Source organism: Lissotriton vulgaris, chromosome 3_1 (genome assembly GCF_964263255.1).
Source record: "Lissotriton vulgaris chromosome 3_1, aLisVul1.2, whole genome shotgun sequence".
NCBI classification, from domain to species: domain Eukaryota; kingdom Metazoa; phylum Chordata; class Amphibia; order Caudata; family Salamandridae; genus Lissotriton; species Lissotriton vulgaris.
In genome coordinates, this window is record NC_141689.1 from 910,441,829 (window position 1) to 910,460,420 (window position 18,592).

At 43.3% G+C, this 18,592-nt stretch overlaps 1 protein-coding gene across 1 annotated transcript in view; it reads left to right on the top strand.

The window, feature by feature from the left end:
- Nucleotides 1-18,592, top strand: part of MAMDC2 (MAM domain containing 2) — a 523,202-nt gene that overhangs the window by 238,601 nt on the left and 266,009 nt on the right. The window contains exon 3 of the mRNA XM_086961252.1: nt 9,380-9,648. Coding sequence (XP_086817378.1) covers nt 9,380-9,648 — 269 coding nt within the window. The remainder of the gene's footprint in view (nt 1-9,379; nt 9,649-18,592) is intronic.

The window sequence follows — 18,592 nt, forward strand, 5'->3', positions numbered from 1 at the left end:
ATCTGATTCCATTCACGTGGACAAAGGGGACTGGTCCTTACTAGGGTGGTTCTGGGAACTGATATCTGCCTGGGGATGGAAAACACTGATATTCGTTGGGATGGTCTTAGCCATTCTGTTCCTGTTCTGCCTATTTGTATGGTGCGCTCCTGCAATATGTGGCCTCTGTGCTACATCATGTGTTGGGAAGCCTCTGTCAAGGGACGAATTGAGTAACAGGATGATGCTACAGCAGCATCTCCATGACTTCATGAATACAGATTTGGACTCAGATTAGCATGAGTTATTGCCTAATATGAGGGCAAAAGGAGGGTCTGTGGTTCTGAAATTCTGGACCCTGCTATAATATGGTTCAGAGGCCCAACGCTCGTGTCACAAAATATCATCGTACCATGACGAATTTGGTGTCTACAGACCGGTAATGATTAGGACATTATCCCTATGCATTTGCGTCTTGATTGAGTGATGCTGTCACCCTTAAATCGTGGTTTCCGTCCCGAACTCTGAGACTCCATTTTGTGAACGGCGTCCATCTTGTGGCTTGCCCTCATATAGTCAATTGATTAAGGCCGAGTTTGATCTGAAAGGACACGTCCACCTTAGCTGACTTCCCCATGACTTGGCCGAAGCTGACTCCACTGCCTCCAGCTGAACCTGTTCAGGCAGTCCCTCGCCCAGTGGCCGAGTAAGATAGCATCAAGGCACAACATGCAATAAACCATTCACTACATACAAACCATGTTATCCACACGTATACACCTGTCCATGTCTCTTGTTTATGGCCAGTTTTATGATGAGGAGGTGCCCGAGTTTATTGGGGTTTCGAAGATATCTGATGGTATTTCTGGACCGAGCTGGGTCATCTATCACATACTGGACGTCTAAAATGTGGGTTGGCTGTCATGACTTTGCTTTTTGCTTTATTGTGGAAATATGTATATGACCGTATTGTAAACTGAAGAATTCTTGCCTGCAGCTGTTATTTTTGTATAAAAGGAGAAGGCTGGTTCTGTAAAAACGAACAGTCTCCTGAGAACTTACATCCCGTGCTGTTGTACTTCTAGGACACTTGTTACTTGGTTGCAGCCAATAAAACTCGATCTCTGACTTCACCTAGAAGACTCTGTGTTTCTGTGGTCCAGAACAGGGAGAACTCAGAGGTCTTCGGGTGTTATCCCCTGGCACCACCGGGTTCCTAAAAACCCGGCACCTCAGATTCTTCAGGAGAATTGTGTCAGGATTCAGAGAAGATTTTAGCTATTTTTCATCAGTATTACACAGAGCTTTACACACAGCAAAGGCGGGATGAGGGAGTTGATTCAGCAATACTCGGGGGGATTTTTAATCAATCAGACCCCAGTGAGATAGATTTTTTGGATAGCCCACTCACGATGGAAGAATTAGAAATTGCAGGAAAAGTCTAGCATTAAAAAAGGCGGCGGGCCCTGACCATCTCCCAGGTAAGATTTAGAAGCTTTTTTTGGTCAGTTGAAGCACACGATGCTTGAAACATTTAAGGCAGGGCAAGCAGGGTTGGCACCTAAATCATGGGATGAATCCACCATAGTGGTTTTTAATAAGAAGGGTAAGCCTCCAGAGCTGCCCGGTTCATACCGCCTGATCTCTTTACTTAACTGCGATAGTAAAATTTACTCAAAAACTTTGGCCAACCATATCTCAAAACTTATAACCTCATTAGTTTCAGTAAATCAACATGGATTTATTCCGGATAGGGTTACCGTCACACATGTTAATAAAGTCATTACTCTTTTTGATATTGCTCAAGCCGAGAAACGGAAACTTGGGTTAATTTTATTAGATGCTGAGAAAGCGGTTGATCACGTGGGATGGCATTATCTTTGGAAAGTGATGAACTGGACAGGCTTTGGGAAAGGTTTTATGATGGCAATACAGGTGCTTTATGCTTCTCCAATCGCTAGAATTACTGCCATGGGTATGAGATCTGAGAAGGTCAAAATAACAAGAGGGACTAGGCAAGGATGCCCCTGCTCCCCTTTACTTTTTGATTTATATATAAATCCTTTTATTGAAATGTTATCTAATAGCCAACTGATAAGACCTTTTTTTGCTCAGGATATTGCTCATTCAGTTTTCGCAGATGATATAGCTGTGACGTCTGTTGATCCGGCTATGGCCCTTTTAGAGATTGAGCGGTTGGCATCTGAGTTTGGTCAGGTTTCTAGCTATAAATTCAATGTCTCAAAAACACAAGTTTTATGTACTGATAATATTTTAATACAAGACCCTAGATTAGTTTCTGAAGTCACATATTTGGGCATCAAAATTAAGAAGTCAATAAAAGATTTAATAGAAGTGAACTGATCATCATTATTACAGAACATAAGACAATCTTTTGATAGATGGGGGCGTCTTCATTTTACTATAATTGGTAGAGAGAATATTATAAAAATGAACATTCTATCTAGAGTACTATACTTATTCAGATCCATCCCCTTGGAGATACCCCTAATTAATTTCCAACAGTTGCAGTCTTTTTGCTCTAAATTTCTTTCGGCTCCTGGCAAACCGTTGCGGGCTATGAGATTGATGACACTTCCAATTGAAAGAGGTGGTCGGGCCATACCAGATTTTATTCTTTACTATTATGTTTGTTTTTTGCAGAGAACGCGTATAATGTTGACTGGGGAGCAAGTTGCTCTGTCTATATTTCAGTTCATTTTAGGGAGGGAGGCTAACAGATGTTTATTTAAAGAGCTTGAAGGCAATTATTACAAACGAACCAGGTTCAAAGTTTTGGAAGCAGCATTCAAAGTGTGGAGGAGGCTATGTAAAATATTAGTCCTGGATGGACTAACTTATTACACTCCAACGAATGCTATTCAATTGCTCCCTTCTATATTTTGGGACAGGCAGTGCAAGGGCATTGTGCAAATTAGAGATTTTTATGAGGCTGGGGGATTGATTCCGCTCTATGAACATCTTGCGAGGAAATATGATTTACCTAACTCCCACTTTTTTAAATAACTCCAAATTTGTGACTTCCTTAGGCGAAAGCATATGGCCCTTACAACTAATGGTTTGGTAGAGGCTGTTCGACGGCAAGAGAAAATCGGGGGATTATATAAAATATTATTATCAACCAGACAAGATGATGTTGAGAAATATAATATATATTGGCAGTCAACTTTGGGGAAACAAGATTTTTCAATGGAAAATGCCATTATTACTTCTGGGGAAGTTTTTCTTTCAGCTACCTTAAAAGTACAGTTTTTTAAAACAGCATTTAATTTGTATTATACCCCGGATCGTATGCTTAAGTGGGGAGGCCGATATGACGGCAAATGCTTTCGATGTGGGAGTGACAAGGCAGATAGCCTTCATATATTTTATAATTGTGTTAAATTGTCTCATTTTTGAAAGGTATTGAAAATTTTCTGTCAGAAATATTACGGACTATGCTTAAGATCTCTCCAGCTCTTATGCTATTGGAGACTGGTCAAGCTGTTGAAAAGGGGACTCCCTTGTATAAACATAGGTATTTTTTATTTGTTGCAATGACTGCTGCACAGTTATGGCTGCAACCGGAGCCTCCAGCATTTGAATTTTGGTGGGCCAAAATGTATAATTTGTTTAATTTAGAATGAAGTCTGTATTCTGTAAAGGGGGTAAGAAAGCGTAAAATGGGTATGTATATTTGGGGGGTCCTCCATGATCATATGGAGATATGATGTATGATGTATTTTTATCATTTATAAGGGCTTCATACTTATGGATTTTGTGCTCTCTCCTGTATTGCAACTGTGGAGCAATAAATACATAAATAATGAAAAATTCAACAGGGAACTTGAATCCCATGACCACAGAGAGGGCATATACATATTCATATAGTGTTTCCAACACAGGCACATTCAACCAATGTTAGAGATGGAACATAAATGGCACAATGTATGACGTAAAAGCATATAAACTCTGAGTTAACTCATTTTTATCAGCCAGTCCTCATGGAACCTTCAGGTAGTGTTTCAGGTCGCTGTTCTCTTCATGTCATTTAGTGATTTCCTTTGGTCAGAGGACTCAAAGTCATTCATCGGGGGCAGACCAGCCACTCTTAGATGCATTATAAAAGTATTTTTATGTTAGTCTTATATTTTATCGCAACATTAAATATTTAATTTGTTCGAACCTTCATTAGCAAATGCCAGGCCTAGACATTGTCTCTGGCCACAGTGACCAGATTTAAATTGAGGAACTGTGTTGGGCCTTCCTGACTTACTCTCCATTCATAGTTTTTTCGGAAATGTGCCTATGTCATTTCAAACTCTGAAAGGTTGGAGAAGGATACACATTTATTGCCAAAGAATATTATAGGATTAAGTTCAGAGTAGTTTTTTATTAGTCAAATGCAACAGTTAATATATATATATATACCATTACCCCTAGGGAGATGTTGTTCACTATGCCCCAACAGTAATTTCTCACGTACTTGGAGAATATGGTACCCAAATATATGCATCAATGCCTCTTTCCTCGTAGGTCCACTTGAAGGGAATCTTTTTCGTTTGCAAAAATAAAAAATAAAACACCTTTGTTATTTTTCTAAATTAACTATGAGGAATTGAGCATTGTAATACATAAGGTTTTTTATGCTTGTGCGGGCTGACCTGTCTTTGGTCCAGTATCACACGATTGATTCAGCAGCAAAGCGTCTGTATGAAGGTATCTGGGATCTTAGAATGGAATGGTAATGTTAACTAATGCATCTACATAGGATTTAGAGGAGTGTGGCTCAGTGCTCCGATGGCTATAAAAAAAACGCCTCTCACAATGAAAATAAGTAAAGAATGTCATGGATCCGACTGGAGGTCATGTACGGGAATAACATGTTTGGAGACTGACCTACATGCCCTAGCTGCCGTCAACATTAGTATGAAGTATTCTTCTACAGCAGGATGAAATCAGTGCTTAATTTGAGTCAGTGGTTTCCGGTGCCCGGCACCGGCATTTCATTGTCAAAACCAAACTTATGATAGTCTGCCTTAAAATATGAAACTTTCTCAAGATGAAGCTCAGAAAAGGACAGAGTCACAAATAAGCTCAATCCAGTCTCATGTTCAACAGCTTACATCTCGAGTTACAGAAGCGGAACAGCACATATCTGCTCTGCTCCTCTGCAAACCGATCAGAAAATTAAACGGCAAACTGAGTTAGCAAATCTCGAGTCAAAGGTAGACGATGCGGAAAATCGCTCAACAAGATGTAATTTACGCATTACTGGAGTTACGGAAGGATTTGGAATAGGGCAACCAATGGATAAAGTCATCACAGATTTGATCACAAAATAGGTATCCCCAGACCTTACTACCCAGAAGACGGACCTTACGATCTTGCGTGCACATCAAGTTCCGGCAGTTCAATATTCGAATGCTAAATATCCTAGAACAATTATTGTGAATTTTGGGGATTTCAGAATAAAGGAGAAAATTCTAACCTGTGCGATCCATGATAAAGGGTATCAGACAAGTGACAATTTTTTGTTTAAAATCTTCTTAGACGTATCTGCTTATTCGGCTAGCTGGAGAAAAGAATTTAAAGGTAAGATAAATGGTTTTCAACAAGCTGGTGCCCCTGCAGGACTAGTTCAACAGTCAAAGCTGAAAGTTTTCTACAAAGGGAAAGTCCATGTATTTCAATCAGCTCAAGAGGCACAGGAGAGCCTCTACCCTCTGCAACATTCAGGGAAGGCGGCTTCAAAATGACTTTTTTGTGTGAGCGTCACAGAAGGCAGGGTGGTGAAAACATAAACTGTAGCCCATTTCTGATGGAAATGCAGAGGATCAAGAAACTATATTTTTCTGTCTTATCCTTAAATGACTTCAAGACCATCAAAGAATATTTCTGCAATGTGAATGGGTTTAATAATAGATTGAAGCGCCGCTCTATGTTGGCCTGGTTTAAAACCTTCCAAGCTGATATAGTTTTTTTACAGGAGACTCATTATAAGGAGGGCACACCTAGTGATAAAACCCCTGCCTTTGTTCAATATGAATTCTTTGCCTCGGCGAATGCGGCTATTAGAGGGGTTGTTATTTTAGTCAGCAAAAAGATACAGGGGGATATTTTAATCGTGCAGAAGGACAATAACGCAAGATGGCTTTGGCTGCAAATGTAGATCTGCAACCAAATATTTAATTTTGTTAGTTTTTATGGTCCAATAGAAGACTCAACAGAGTCGCTCCAGTCATTATACGACTTTGCCACTGCTCAAATAGGATATCTGGTCATTGGAGGAGACTTGAATTTGTTAATTAATCCAGCTATTGACTCGTCACGACCCCAGAAATCTCAGTCTAAACCTAAATCTATCAGGCTATGTAGAGATCTACTATGTGATTTGAGGTTGGTTGACTGCTGACATGATGAATTCCCCAATGAGAGGAAGTACACTTGTCACTCAAAAAGATATCATTCGTCCTCGCAAATCAATTTTTTTGCTGTCTCACATGCACTCTAAAGTACCAAATCAGAGATCATTGAAAATCCTTTTTCTGACCATGCAATCATTTCGGTTCAATTTTCCATTCAAGCTCAAGCCCAAACCGAGTTTAGATGGTCATTAGACAAGTCTCTTCTAGTTGCCGAGAATTGGGTGGCAAATATGCGTTCTCTTTTAGAGGATTTCTGGAAAAGCAAAAGAAACACAGCTTCAATTTTTGCAGTTTGGGAGGCTTTAAAGTTTTTTTTCGAGGGGAAACAATTAATTATACTGCATACAAGAGAAGCAAATGGAAGGAAGAAAAGTTGCAGCTTGAGAATCAGTTTTCTAGATTGATGGCCCAATATTTAGCAGCACACTCCAGGGAAAATAAAATGACGCTGCTTCAGTCTAAGTATAATCTACAAAAACCTTTCATCTCCAAAGAAATCCTAGTATATGACGCAGATTTACAGAGAAGATATGAAGACAATGAGCACTTTTATTTAATGGAATTATGGAAGGCGAAATGATCCCAGCTTCATTTACGCAAGCGGTGGTAGTTAGCTTTGTTAAAAAGGTAAAGCAGAGGAGGAGGTTAATTCTTATCGTCCAATAAGCCTGCTAACAACGACTATAAGACTTTTTCAAATATTCTAGTGAATCTTTATCTCTAGTCTCTACCTTTCTTGTACATCGTGACCAGAATGGGTTTATCCCAGGTAGACTTGTAGCTACTAACTCTCATTATTTGTGCCAAGCGATTGATCATTACTTTACAAATTGGCGATGCAGTGCACAATGTAATTAGTTTTATTTATTTCTTTCTTTACTCAATTCCATTCTGCCCAATTCTGGAGTTTACTACCCACCACCCCACAGCACTCCATTGAGGAGCCGCCACTGAAAATAATAAAAATTACATTTAAAGCAGGCCATTTTGATTGCTAAATATAAATTTGAAGAGATGATTAGAATAATTGCAGCACGGGTTTTAAAAACCTTGGATACTTAATTATCAAGGGATAAAGCACCAATATTATTTAATTTGGCTACAGTAGGAATTTTTTTTATCAAAATTTCCCCTCTTAATGTATAGTGTAGCTCACATCCTTGCTGCAATATGCTGAAGACATTGTAATAGCATATTAAATAATCTTAAAGTAAACATTAAGAAAACAAAGAATTTAATTGTTGAGAATTTTAAAAAATCCATTATCTCATCTAATGCTTTGTGGATGGAATGGCAAAAACGAAACATATTTTGAGTCTTATAAATATTTGGGAGGTTATGTAATATCTAGGGTCCACTGTAATTCTCGTTTGAACAATTTCCCAGTGGGTCTGTACTTATATATGTCATAAGGAACCCTAAACCAGAACGCTCTGCTCCAGTGTAACAGTTTTATTGTCTACTTTGAAAAGTAATTGCAGCCCTGTGCTTCTATACGATGCTCAAGTTTTATAAGTAAAATGGGTGATTGGATAAACACCAGCTTTATGTCCATTGGTACGGATTTGGTTAGAAAGTGACCTAATTATATATCAAAAGTTGTTAGCGATTAAAGAGTACTCCAGATGGGTCTTTAAAAGCACTTACTTGGGTGGCAATGTACCATCTGCATAATGGAGGACTCTGTGTATTTCATCATTAAACATTAGCACATTTATCCATATCCGCTATGTTGGAGACAAATAGCAATTTTAAACAGTTTAAAGATGGTCATATGTTGAGGTTTTATTTACCCAACTTATATACTGTCAGGAGAATAAAATTATCTTAGACAATGTAACCAAGAGGAATACTTGTGCTTTAGATTTCAGTCCCTTCGCACAGCAAAATTCAAGATGACATGGCTAAGAAGTCAGGTTCTCCGTTGCATATGTGGGCAAAAATTAAATTGCATATTCCACAAGGGTTGATCTTTAACTTACTACATGTTAATGTTGTAGGGTTTATTGTGACTATTTGATGTGCTAAGATTTTAGAATTTACATCATTTTAGCTACAGACTAATTGTATTGCAAATGTCAAATATATTGGGAGACCCGTAACACCATCTTTTATTATTTTTGTGCGTGGGTTGTTTGAGGTTTTTTAATTCAACTTGTTCTTTTTTGTGTTACATGATTTTGATAACTTTAAAAAACTTTTCATTTCATTTCATTTGAATTATTTCAATATAATTGTTTGGCTTTACTTTTTAAACTAAACAGAAAGTAACCCCTTATAGTTTCAAGAAAGATGTTTGCCTTATAAAAGGAATTTTAAATTCTCAGCTGCTAGAAGGCAAAGACGATCAAGAGCGAGGGTTTAGAGGTGGGATTTTTTGCCAGAGAGGCTCCGACATTCAATTAACTTTAAAAGTTCAAGACCAAAATTAAAACTTGCTTGTTCTAATTCTGCTTCTCACAGGCAATGGCGTCAATGGTCGAGGCCCAGAAACAACTTTGTTTAGTGTGCTGTAAAAATACTTTTGCCTTACACAATGAGCAAATCGTTTTGAATATTGGACACTGCAATAATTCGCATAGCACTATTTTATGACGATGAAACTTGTCTTTTGCATTAAAGCCAGCAGTGCTTTTTGATGCACTGAAGAGCACAGGCGCAAAGGTTTTGTGCTTATCCCTAATGATAATGACTCTATCTCCCAACCCGTAATGATACTATCCTAACAATAGATGATTGCAAAATGATTTTGCTGTTGAATAAACAGCTTTTTTCATTGTAATGAAATCGAATTGTTTCACAATGTAAAGCTCATCCATGCCATCTCTTTCAACAAATAAACTTCAAAATGTACTGTTTCTACAATAGCTAGAACATTTCAATTGACTCATAATTGCTGATTGTAAGTTTGTATAAGCATGATCTTACTGTTTTCAATTCATATTAATATAGTCTTTCAATTTCATTTACAGCGCATTACATATTTGTAGATACATCAGTTGGAGACCAGGGTGAGAGAGCCATCCTATTGAGCCCGGACCTGAAGCCAGAAGAATGGGCCTGTGTCAGATTGGTCTATCAGATTGCTGGTTCTGATATTTCTGTAGATCCCAGCAGGCTAAACCTGTACCTAAGACCTCTTGGAGAGAGCTTTGATCATTTGCTGTGGACATCCAAGGAATATTCAGATAGCTGGCTTATAGCTAGCATAGATTTAAGAAACACCACACATAAATATAAGGTAGTAAAAAAAATCTCTTTATTTGTATACAAATGTGCTAATATTGTATCCATTCATTTATGTTGCTTATAGTTAATCATGTCAAACTAGACATTCTTTTAGGTTCTCATTTTTTTTAACATTGCGTTTTAAGTTTGTGAATATTATAGTATTCCCTAGATGAGTTTCAATGAACCATAATATTCATACAGGTGAGTCAATAAAAATATTAAGGGCCGAAGTACAAAGCTATTTGCATGTGCAAGTTTAGTTTACATGTGAAAATAACTTTCCTTATGAGTGTAAAATCATGTTGACATTCCCTTGAGTAAATCTACTTGCAAGGTGGGAAGTGGGCTTTATGGATGGAATGACCTGAATATATGTGTGCACTAATGGAAAGGGGCGACCACTCGGTCCCCCCGAACGTATGGCAGAGTACCTCGATCCCCCCGGGAAGCCATTTTTGGGCGGGAGGCGCGTCTCGGCTGGTATGCCCGAAGCGGTGTAGCCGGGGCGCGCTCTTTCCCGCCCTAGAGTGGGCTGGCCTAGACACTGACGCGGCTGGCCACGCCCTCGGGGCAGGCAGGGGCGGGTTTACGCCCGCCCTGAAGACGGATAAAAAGGGACGCAAGACCGGAAGACATCCTCTTGTTCCTGTGCTCTGAAGCTGCACCTCCTCGCTGCACGTGAGCTCGAGACGGAACGAAGAGCCAATTTTGAGCGTTGTAATCTTTCTTTTGTCTTACAGATACTCTGTCGGAGAAATGCCCAAGAAAGGCGGGAAGAGAATGACGACCGAACAGATGGTTCGGGTCCTCATGAAGGAGATGACTGAGCTGAAGAAGCGGGTGGCGGAGAGAGACGGGGAAGGGGGGCCGGAGCGTCCGTCGGCTGGAGCAGCTCCGGGAGGAAGAGCCAAGAGGCCAAGAAGGGGACCAGCTGGGGGAGACGCCCCGGTTCCCTGTACCCCGCTCGAAGCGCCAACCCCAGTACCGGTGGAGGGGAATCCGATTCCTGTGGTGGTCACCCCGGTGTCAAAGGAGGATATGCCGCCCGAGCTGGCAGCACAACTTGCAGCGTGGTTGGGCGACAGTAGTGAGGGCGCCACGGCTGCCGAGGCCCAGGCGCTGATGAAGCAATTGCGCGAGAAACGGGATGCAGCCAAGGTGTCCGCGCCGGCTGCAGTAGTTGACAAGCCACAAGGGACGATTGCGACCGCAGATGCAGCGTCCGGTGCAGGTAAGCGGCCATTGCCGATTGCGAGGGATGAGTCAGCACCCTCTCGTAGAGAAAGGTTGGGTCAACATGTGCCTTTGGCAATTAAGGAGAAGATTTGGGCGGGGGAATACGTGAACATCTTCTCGTTGCTTGTTGATCATTATGAGGTGGAGCATGTTAAGGGTCAGAAAGATCTTATGCATCCGAGTGTTTGGCGCGCAAAAATGGCCGCCTTTAAAGTAAATGAGACTATCGGCAATTGGGGCATTGCATGGGGAATTTTTACGTCGATCTTGGGGGAACGTAGGCCCGAGTTGCTTTCCGAGTTACCGACCTATCAGTCACGAATCATGGGGTACTCGACATCACACCAGGGTAACCATTGGTTCTGCTACGATAATCTTTTTAGAAAGGCAAAAGAGCATAATAAAAGCTTAACCTGGGATTGCTATGATTCTTTGACATGGGATAAAATGAAGGAGACAGGTATGTTGAAAATGCCATTGGTAGGAAGTAATGTTGGCGAATCCTCCCGCCATTATGGGGGGACGCCCTTTCGGTCAGGTACGAGTACCGACGATTACTCGAGACCTGCCGGCAATACAGGAAAAAGGGGGTTCTGCTTCAATTTCAACAGAGGTAAATGTACCAGGCCCCAGGGATCGTGTAAATTTAAACATGAATGTAGCGGGTGCGGGTCGTCCCATCCTGAGTCCACGTGCAGAGCCAAAACGGGTGATAACGGGGGGAGAGGAGGCGCCAAACAGGTCTAACGTAGTCCGAGGGGCGCCTTTACCTACCCCGATTGATACCTTGGCGATGATTCCCTGGCTCAGTGAATACCCGGATCGTACTTCTGCTGGGGTGCTGCGGAACGGATTTTCGTATGGTTTCCGCATCCCGGTAGGGGACTTTCAGGGTGTGGAGAAGTGTAAAAATCAACTTTCCGTACTGCAGCATACGACCGTGGTTCAGGAAAAGATCCGGAAAGAGGTTACTCGAGGTCGGGTCGCCGGCCCGTTTAGTGTACCCCCGGTACAGAATTTTGTTTGTTCTCCTTTAGGGGTGGTCCCCAAGAAGGACCCAGGTGAGTTCCGACTGATTCATAATTTGTCAGCTCCACGTGGTCTTTCTGTAAACGATGCAATAGACCCAGAAGTGTGTTCGGTGCGGTACGCATCCTTCGATGAGGCAGTAGCCATTTTGAATCGCCTGGGGCCCGGGGCGCTGATGGCAAAGTCAGATATCGAGTCAGCGTTCCGGTTGCTCCCGGTACACCGAGACGATCAGCGTCTCCTAGGTTTCATGTTTCAGGGTTATTATTACATGGATAGGTGTATGCCGATGGGGTGCTCTATATCTTGTGCCTATTTCGAGAAATTCAGTAGTTTTCTACAATGGGTCTTCACAAAGAAGACGGGTTTCCAACATGTAATGCATTACCTTGATGATTTTCTGTTCCTTGGGGCAGCCGGGGATCTCGAATGTGGCCGGGCCTTGGCCGAATTTTGTGTATTAATGAAGCAGTTTGGTGTGCCATTGGCACCAGGTAAGACGGTGGGTCCTGCGACTTGCCTCGAGTTTCTGGGGATCGAGTTAGACTCCAGAGAAGGTTGTTTTCGTTTGCCAACTGACAAAGTGTGGAAGTTCAGGGCAGCCCTGCAAGTGTGTCTAAATGGATCTAAAGTTACGCTGCATCAATTACAGCAGTTGGTGGGACAGTTGAATTTTGCCCTGAGAGTTATACCGATGGCCCGCCCCTTTTCTCGTTCAATTGCCCAAGCTATGGTCGGCCTAAAGGAGGGCCATCATCGCACGAGACTATCGGCTGAGGTCCGCCAGGACGTGCGTATTTGGTTAGCATTTCTGGCGGACTTTAATGGTCGAGTCATCTGGAACAAACCAGCCGTGTCCTCAGAAGAGCTGGGGCTATGGACAGATTCAGCAGGTAGCATAGGTTTTGGTGCCATCTTCGGCACAAAATGGTCGGCACAAAGGTGGCCGACATGGTGGCATGACAATGGTCTGACAAGTAATATTGCTTTCCTGGAACTTTTCCCCATTTTGGTGGCCCTGAGAACCTGGCCAGAAGGGTTCAAAGATCACTCTGTGATATTTTGGTCTGACAATATGACCGTGGTCGAGTGCATCAATAGTCAGGCAGCACGATGTAAACTGATTTTAAGACTGCTCAAAGAAATTGTTTTACTGTGTATGCAACTGAATGTGCTGTTCAGAGCAAAACATGTCCCAGGGGTAATGAATCAGGCGGCTGATGCACTGTCTCGTTTTCATATGCAGGCTTTCTCGGGTTTCCTTCCCTCAGCGGACCCAGAGCCGGCACCCTTTCCCGAAGCTCTCTGGTCTCTCGGTGCCCCGAACTTCGTCACCTCGTGGGAGAGAGTCTAGCACCACGGACGAGGAAAGCATATGAAGGGGCGTTTAGGTCCTATTTAGCCTTTTTGGGGACTGATAGAGAGAGGCTTTGGGGCCACGAGGAATGGGTAGTGAATTTTCTGATGTCCTTACGTAGGGCTGGGAAATCGGTGGCTACGGCCCAGAGGCATCGTGCTGCTATTTCCTTTGTTGCCAGGGCTCATAGTATCCAGGACCCGACAGCGTCTTTCGTTGTACAGAAAGCGCTGCGTGGGTGGCAACGCCTTGAGGGTCGCAGAGTAGATGAGAGGCGCCCGATAGGTTTGGATAGGTTGGACCAGTTGTTGGCTACACTCCCTGCCACATGTTCATCTCAGTTTGAGGCGGTGTTGTTCCGAGCCGCTTTTACGCTGGCATTTCACGGGGCGATGCGGGTAAGCGAACTGGTGGCAAGGAACAAACAGGATGTGGCAGGGGGTTTGTGCCAAGAACACGTTCAGATCAGAGGAGAGGCAATGACTGTCTCCTTTGTCAGGTCCAAGACCGATCAAGACGGGATGGGTGACTGCATAATCATACGCAGGATTCCCGGGTCCTCCATGTGTCCGGTAAAGTGTTTAGAAGATTACCTAGCACGAAGGGTGGCATTATGGGGGGGGACCTTGTTGAGACACGCGGACGCCACCCCACTGACGAAATTTCAGTTTCAGCGGGTGCTTGCGATGTCAATTGCCGCTGCGGGCTTGAACCCGGGCGAGTTTGGGACCCATTCCTTTCGGATAGGGGCTGCTACGGAAGCTACAGCCAGGGGTCTTAATGTTGAACAAGTGAAACGAGTGGGGCGTTGGTCCTCCAATTGTTATAAGAGGTATGTGCGGTTGCACATGTTGTAAAGCTGTAATGACGTACTCACGCCTCTTGTTTTTGTTTGGTTTTCAGTTGCGCGAGCCTACGAGGCGGGGCGGACTATGCAGTCGACCCAACACCGGGCCAGCGGTCAGACATCACCGGCTGTGAAAAAGGAGGTGTGGGTCGTGGGCCACTCATACGTGAGGCGTGCCGCGGACGTATTCAAAGCAGGCGACATGATTCACGTAGCTGGGGAATACGGGTACAGGGTGTCCTTCTACGGAAGAGGCGGTCTCTGTATTGACCAGTTTCAAGCATATTTTGAGGATTTGTTAGGGCGGACGAGGTCACCGCCGTCTATAGTCATAGTACATTTAGGGGGCAATGATTTGGTCACCACCGGTAGACGACTTCTCCTGGAGGCAATGCTTTCCACTGTAAGTTGGTTGGCGAGGAGAGTTCCGGGGTGCACAATTGCGTGGTCCCATATGATCCCACGAAAGGTGTGGCGGGGGGCTATTTCTATTCCTGCTTTGAATCAGTCTGTTAGAAAGCTTAATAACAAAGTGAGTAGGTTGTTCCGTTCCGGGACACTGCATTCTATTCCGCATGGCTGTATTAATGATGACAGTATGTATTCGGGGGATGGTGTGCATTTGTCTCGGGTGGGGAATGAGTTACTCATAGGAGACTTCTTAGCATGGTTAAAAAACGTTAAAGCATGACCTTTAGGTAGGAGCTTTTTGGGGGGTCCGGATAGCCGGTCAACTATCCGGCCTGTGGCGGTAAGGTCATGATCGGTGAGCAGTAATTGGAAGATCCCTATGAGTGGGCGTCACCCAACACGGATGGGAGCGCTCGGGAGAGGTGGCCTTTGGCCCCTCAACGGGGAGGCGGTCCCTTCTAAGGATGGGTCGCCGAAAGAAAAGGAAAGGCGGTCAAGGCCCCTTCCTGTGTAGGAGGGGTTACAGCCCCCTCCTGGGGAATTTCCCGGGGCCAGTGACGTCTGCGACGGCAGATGTGGTAAGTTGTGTGGGGTTTGGGGGGAGGTCTACGCTACCTTCTAGATACTCACACGAGTCCTCGAACGACCTTTAAGTGGCGTCGAGTTTATTGGGGCCCCCGTCAAGTCAAGGGAAATTGGTAGTTGCACTTGAGGTACGCCTCAGTGCTGTCGCCCCTCCCAAGTGGGGGGGGGTATTTCTGGTTAGGGATCTTGACACCGGTTACGACCTTGCCGTTGGCCCTTAAACGTTAGGATGTACAATTTCAATATTTCAAGAAAATGTTTTGTAGGTTGTTAGTTCGGCTAGGAGAACCTCTGTATTAGAGAATCTGTTAAGGTTAGCCAAACATCGCAATGTGGTAATGAAATTGTACATTAATATGAAACTGTTTAATGTTTTAATTTTTTGTTTTAATAAATACGGCCGGGGAGGGTCACTCCCTCCCTCTTCCAAAAACTTCAAGAACTTTCCGGTTTCCCTCCTTTGGGGATTGTGTTGAGAGGGGTGGCGGGTATCTCAGCCATATGGAAAGGGGCGACCACTCGGTCCCCCCGAACGTATGGCAGAGTACCTCGATCCCCCCGGGAAGCCATTTTTGGGCGGGAGGCGCGTCTCGGCTGGTATGCCCGAAGCGGTGTAGCCGGGGCGCGCTCTTTCCCGCCCTAGAGTGGGCTGGCCTAGACACTGACGCGGCTGGCCACGCCCTCGGGGCAGGCAGGGGCGGGTTTACGCCCGCCCTGAAGACGGATAAAAAGGGACGCAAGACGGGAAGACATCCTCTTGTTCCTGTGCTCTGAAGCTGCACCTCCTCGCTGCACGTGAGCTCGAGACGGAACGAAGAGCCAATTTTGACCCACCCACCAGCCCCTGAAGACAGCCAGTTGTTTGTAATAAAATGGATCGATAATTCTATTTCGTTTACAGGTTGTGGTAATATCGTGTTGATATTGAGTGTGTAATAAAGTTGGTCGATTTTATGTATGTTTTGTGATTAAAGATATTCGGTTTTTAGTGTCCATTTATAAGCATGCTTATTTTGGTCATAAGTGGCCAATGTATTGTTGGTTTAGTTAGCATTGTCGTATTTATTTTGGTCGGGCGGTAAGGTCATGATCGGTGAGCAGTAATTGGAAGATCCCTATGAGTGGGCGTCACCCAACACGGATGGGAGCGCTCGGGAGAGGTGGCCTTTGGCCCCTCAACGGGGAGGCGGTCCCTTCTAAGGATGGGTCGCCGAAAGAAAAGGAAAGGCGGTCAAGGCCCCTTCCTGTGTAGGAGGGGTTACAGCCCCCTCCTGGGGAATTTCCCGGGGCCAGTGACGTCTGCGACGGCAGATGTGGTAAGTTGTGTGGGGTTTGGGGGGAGGTCTACGCTACCTTCTAGATACTCACACGAGTCCTCGAACGACCTTTAAGTGGCGTCGAGTTTATTGGGGCCCCCGTCAAGTCAAGGGAAATTGGTAGTTGCACTTGAGGTACGCCTCAGTGCTGTCGCCCCTCCCAAGTGGGGGGGGGTATTTCTGGTTAGGGATCTTGACACCGGTTACGACCTTGCCGTTGGCCCTTAAACGTTAGGATGTACAATTTCAATATTTCAAGAAAATGTTTTGTAGGTTGTTAGTTCGGCTAGGAGAACCTCTGTATTAGAGAATCTGTTAAGGTTAGCCAAACATCGCAATGTGGTAATGAAATTGTACATTAATATGAAACTGTTTAATGTTTTAATTTTTTGTTTTAATAAATACGGCCGGGGAGGGTCACTCCCTCCCTCTTCCAAAAACTTCAAGAACTTTCCAGTTTCCCTCCTTTGGGGATTGTGTTGAGAGGGGTGGCGGGTATCTCAGCCATATGTATATGTACAAATACAAACATAATTGTTCCGGGATATCCACTGATTTTTCATGATTCATTCCCTTTATGCAGTTAGAAATATATTGCTGCCTGTCTCAGATGTGTTTTTCTTCCCCTATTAGGAATGGGCAAGGCACAAGCCTGCTAAATTTGATGCAGGTTTAGGGGAAGGGTTGCCATGGGGGAAGGGGGAATAGATGTAGAGAAAACTAAAACGAAAAGTTAGCAACTGCTTTGAACCTAATCAGAGATTTTTATATGAGCAAATATATGCATGTTGACTGCTCATGTGAAAATGAAATTCTCAAATGGGGTGTGCTAGCTTTTCCCAAACTGTGGGTCATGACCCACTGGTGGGTCGTGAGTTGATTTTTGGTGGCTTTGGCAAGTTCCAGCAAAAAATAAAGATCCCTTTAAAATGTTTGCTTATCCTGTCACATTTGCCGGAGTTTCAATGACAGAGGTCAAATGTCAGGCTGTCTTCTGACTAATTGCTGCTTATTCGTTTAACATGGGGATTGGTGTGTACTTTTTTTTCTCTGACTGCAAAGTGAGAGGAGTTTTTAAAATGAATGATGTGACAATGCTGCTGTAATAGAGGGAGTGTGGAAGGAAATTCAGTAGGCGGTTTTTTTTGTTTGCAACACACAACAAAATGTAAATACCTGTAAATGAAAGGTATGCATTCAGCAGTTAGTAAGAAAAAAATGAAGCACATTTGTTTGTAATTCTGAAGTGTACTGGAAACAGAGATTTTAAGATAATCAAAACAAGTGGCACTTTACTTGGTACTGGACAAATGATTACTATTCACAAAATTTCGATGTCTACACACTGTCATTTGTGTGCTATATAGTTTTATCTGTAAAGCTGTAATTCTGTGCAAATTTAGAGGCCAACATAATTGAAAATGTGCTGTCTGTAAATGTTCTCAGTACTTTACTTCACAGGACTTTACTTTGCAGGTTAGTTTTAAATTGTTGTATGTGACTTTCTCTTAACAGTTAGTGTGTGTGTGTTTGTGTGTGTACATCTATATATATGTATCCACACACACACACACACACACACACACACACACACACACACACATATATATATATATATGTATATATATATATCTATATCTATATATATATATATATATATAGATATATATATATATATATATATATATATATATATATATATATAGATATATATATATATATATATATACTAGCAGCCCGTCCCGACATTGTCTGGGTATGAATTGCTGCCGGCCAGTAGTATATTGTTTTTGTAGGATTTCGTTTTGATAGCATTTGATAGGCCTGTGAAACGCTCCGATTCACAGTGCACTGCTGATGCACTTAAGAGTGCACGTTCAGTAGGGTGTGAACTCGAGTTTCCCAACTTTATTTTTCCTTGCAATATTATTTAGCGCGACCTCGACAACATGGCATGAGCACAATTTACATTACAGAAGAACACATTAATTTGTGGTAGGCACAGGGAGACAAAGCGATTTGCTGGGAATCACAGGATGTTGAGCTGATGCCGAGATTCGAACGTAGCTCCCCAGCTCTAAAGTTCGCAATTCTAGAACTTGTGGCGGGAGGTGTGTCTAAAAGTGTATGTCAGTGCTGGCCATCAATGAGAGAGACCTGTGCATTTTTCAAA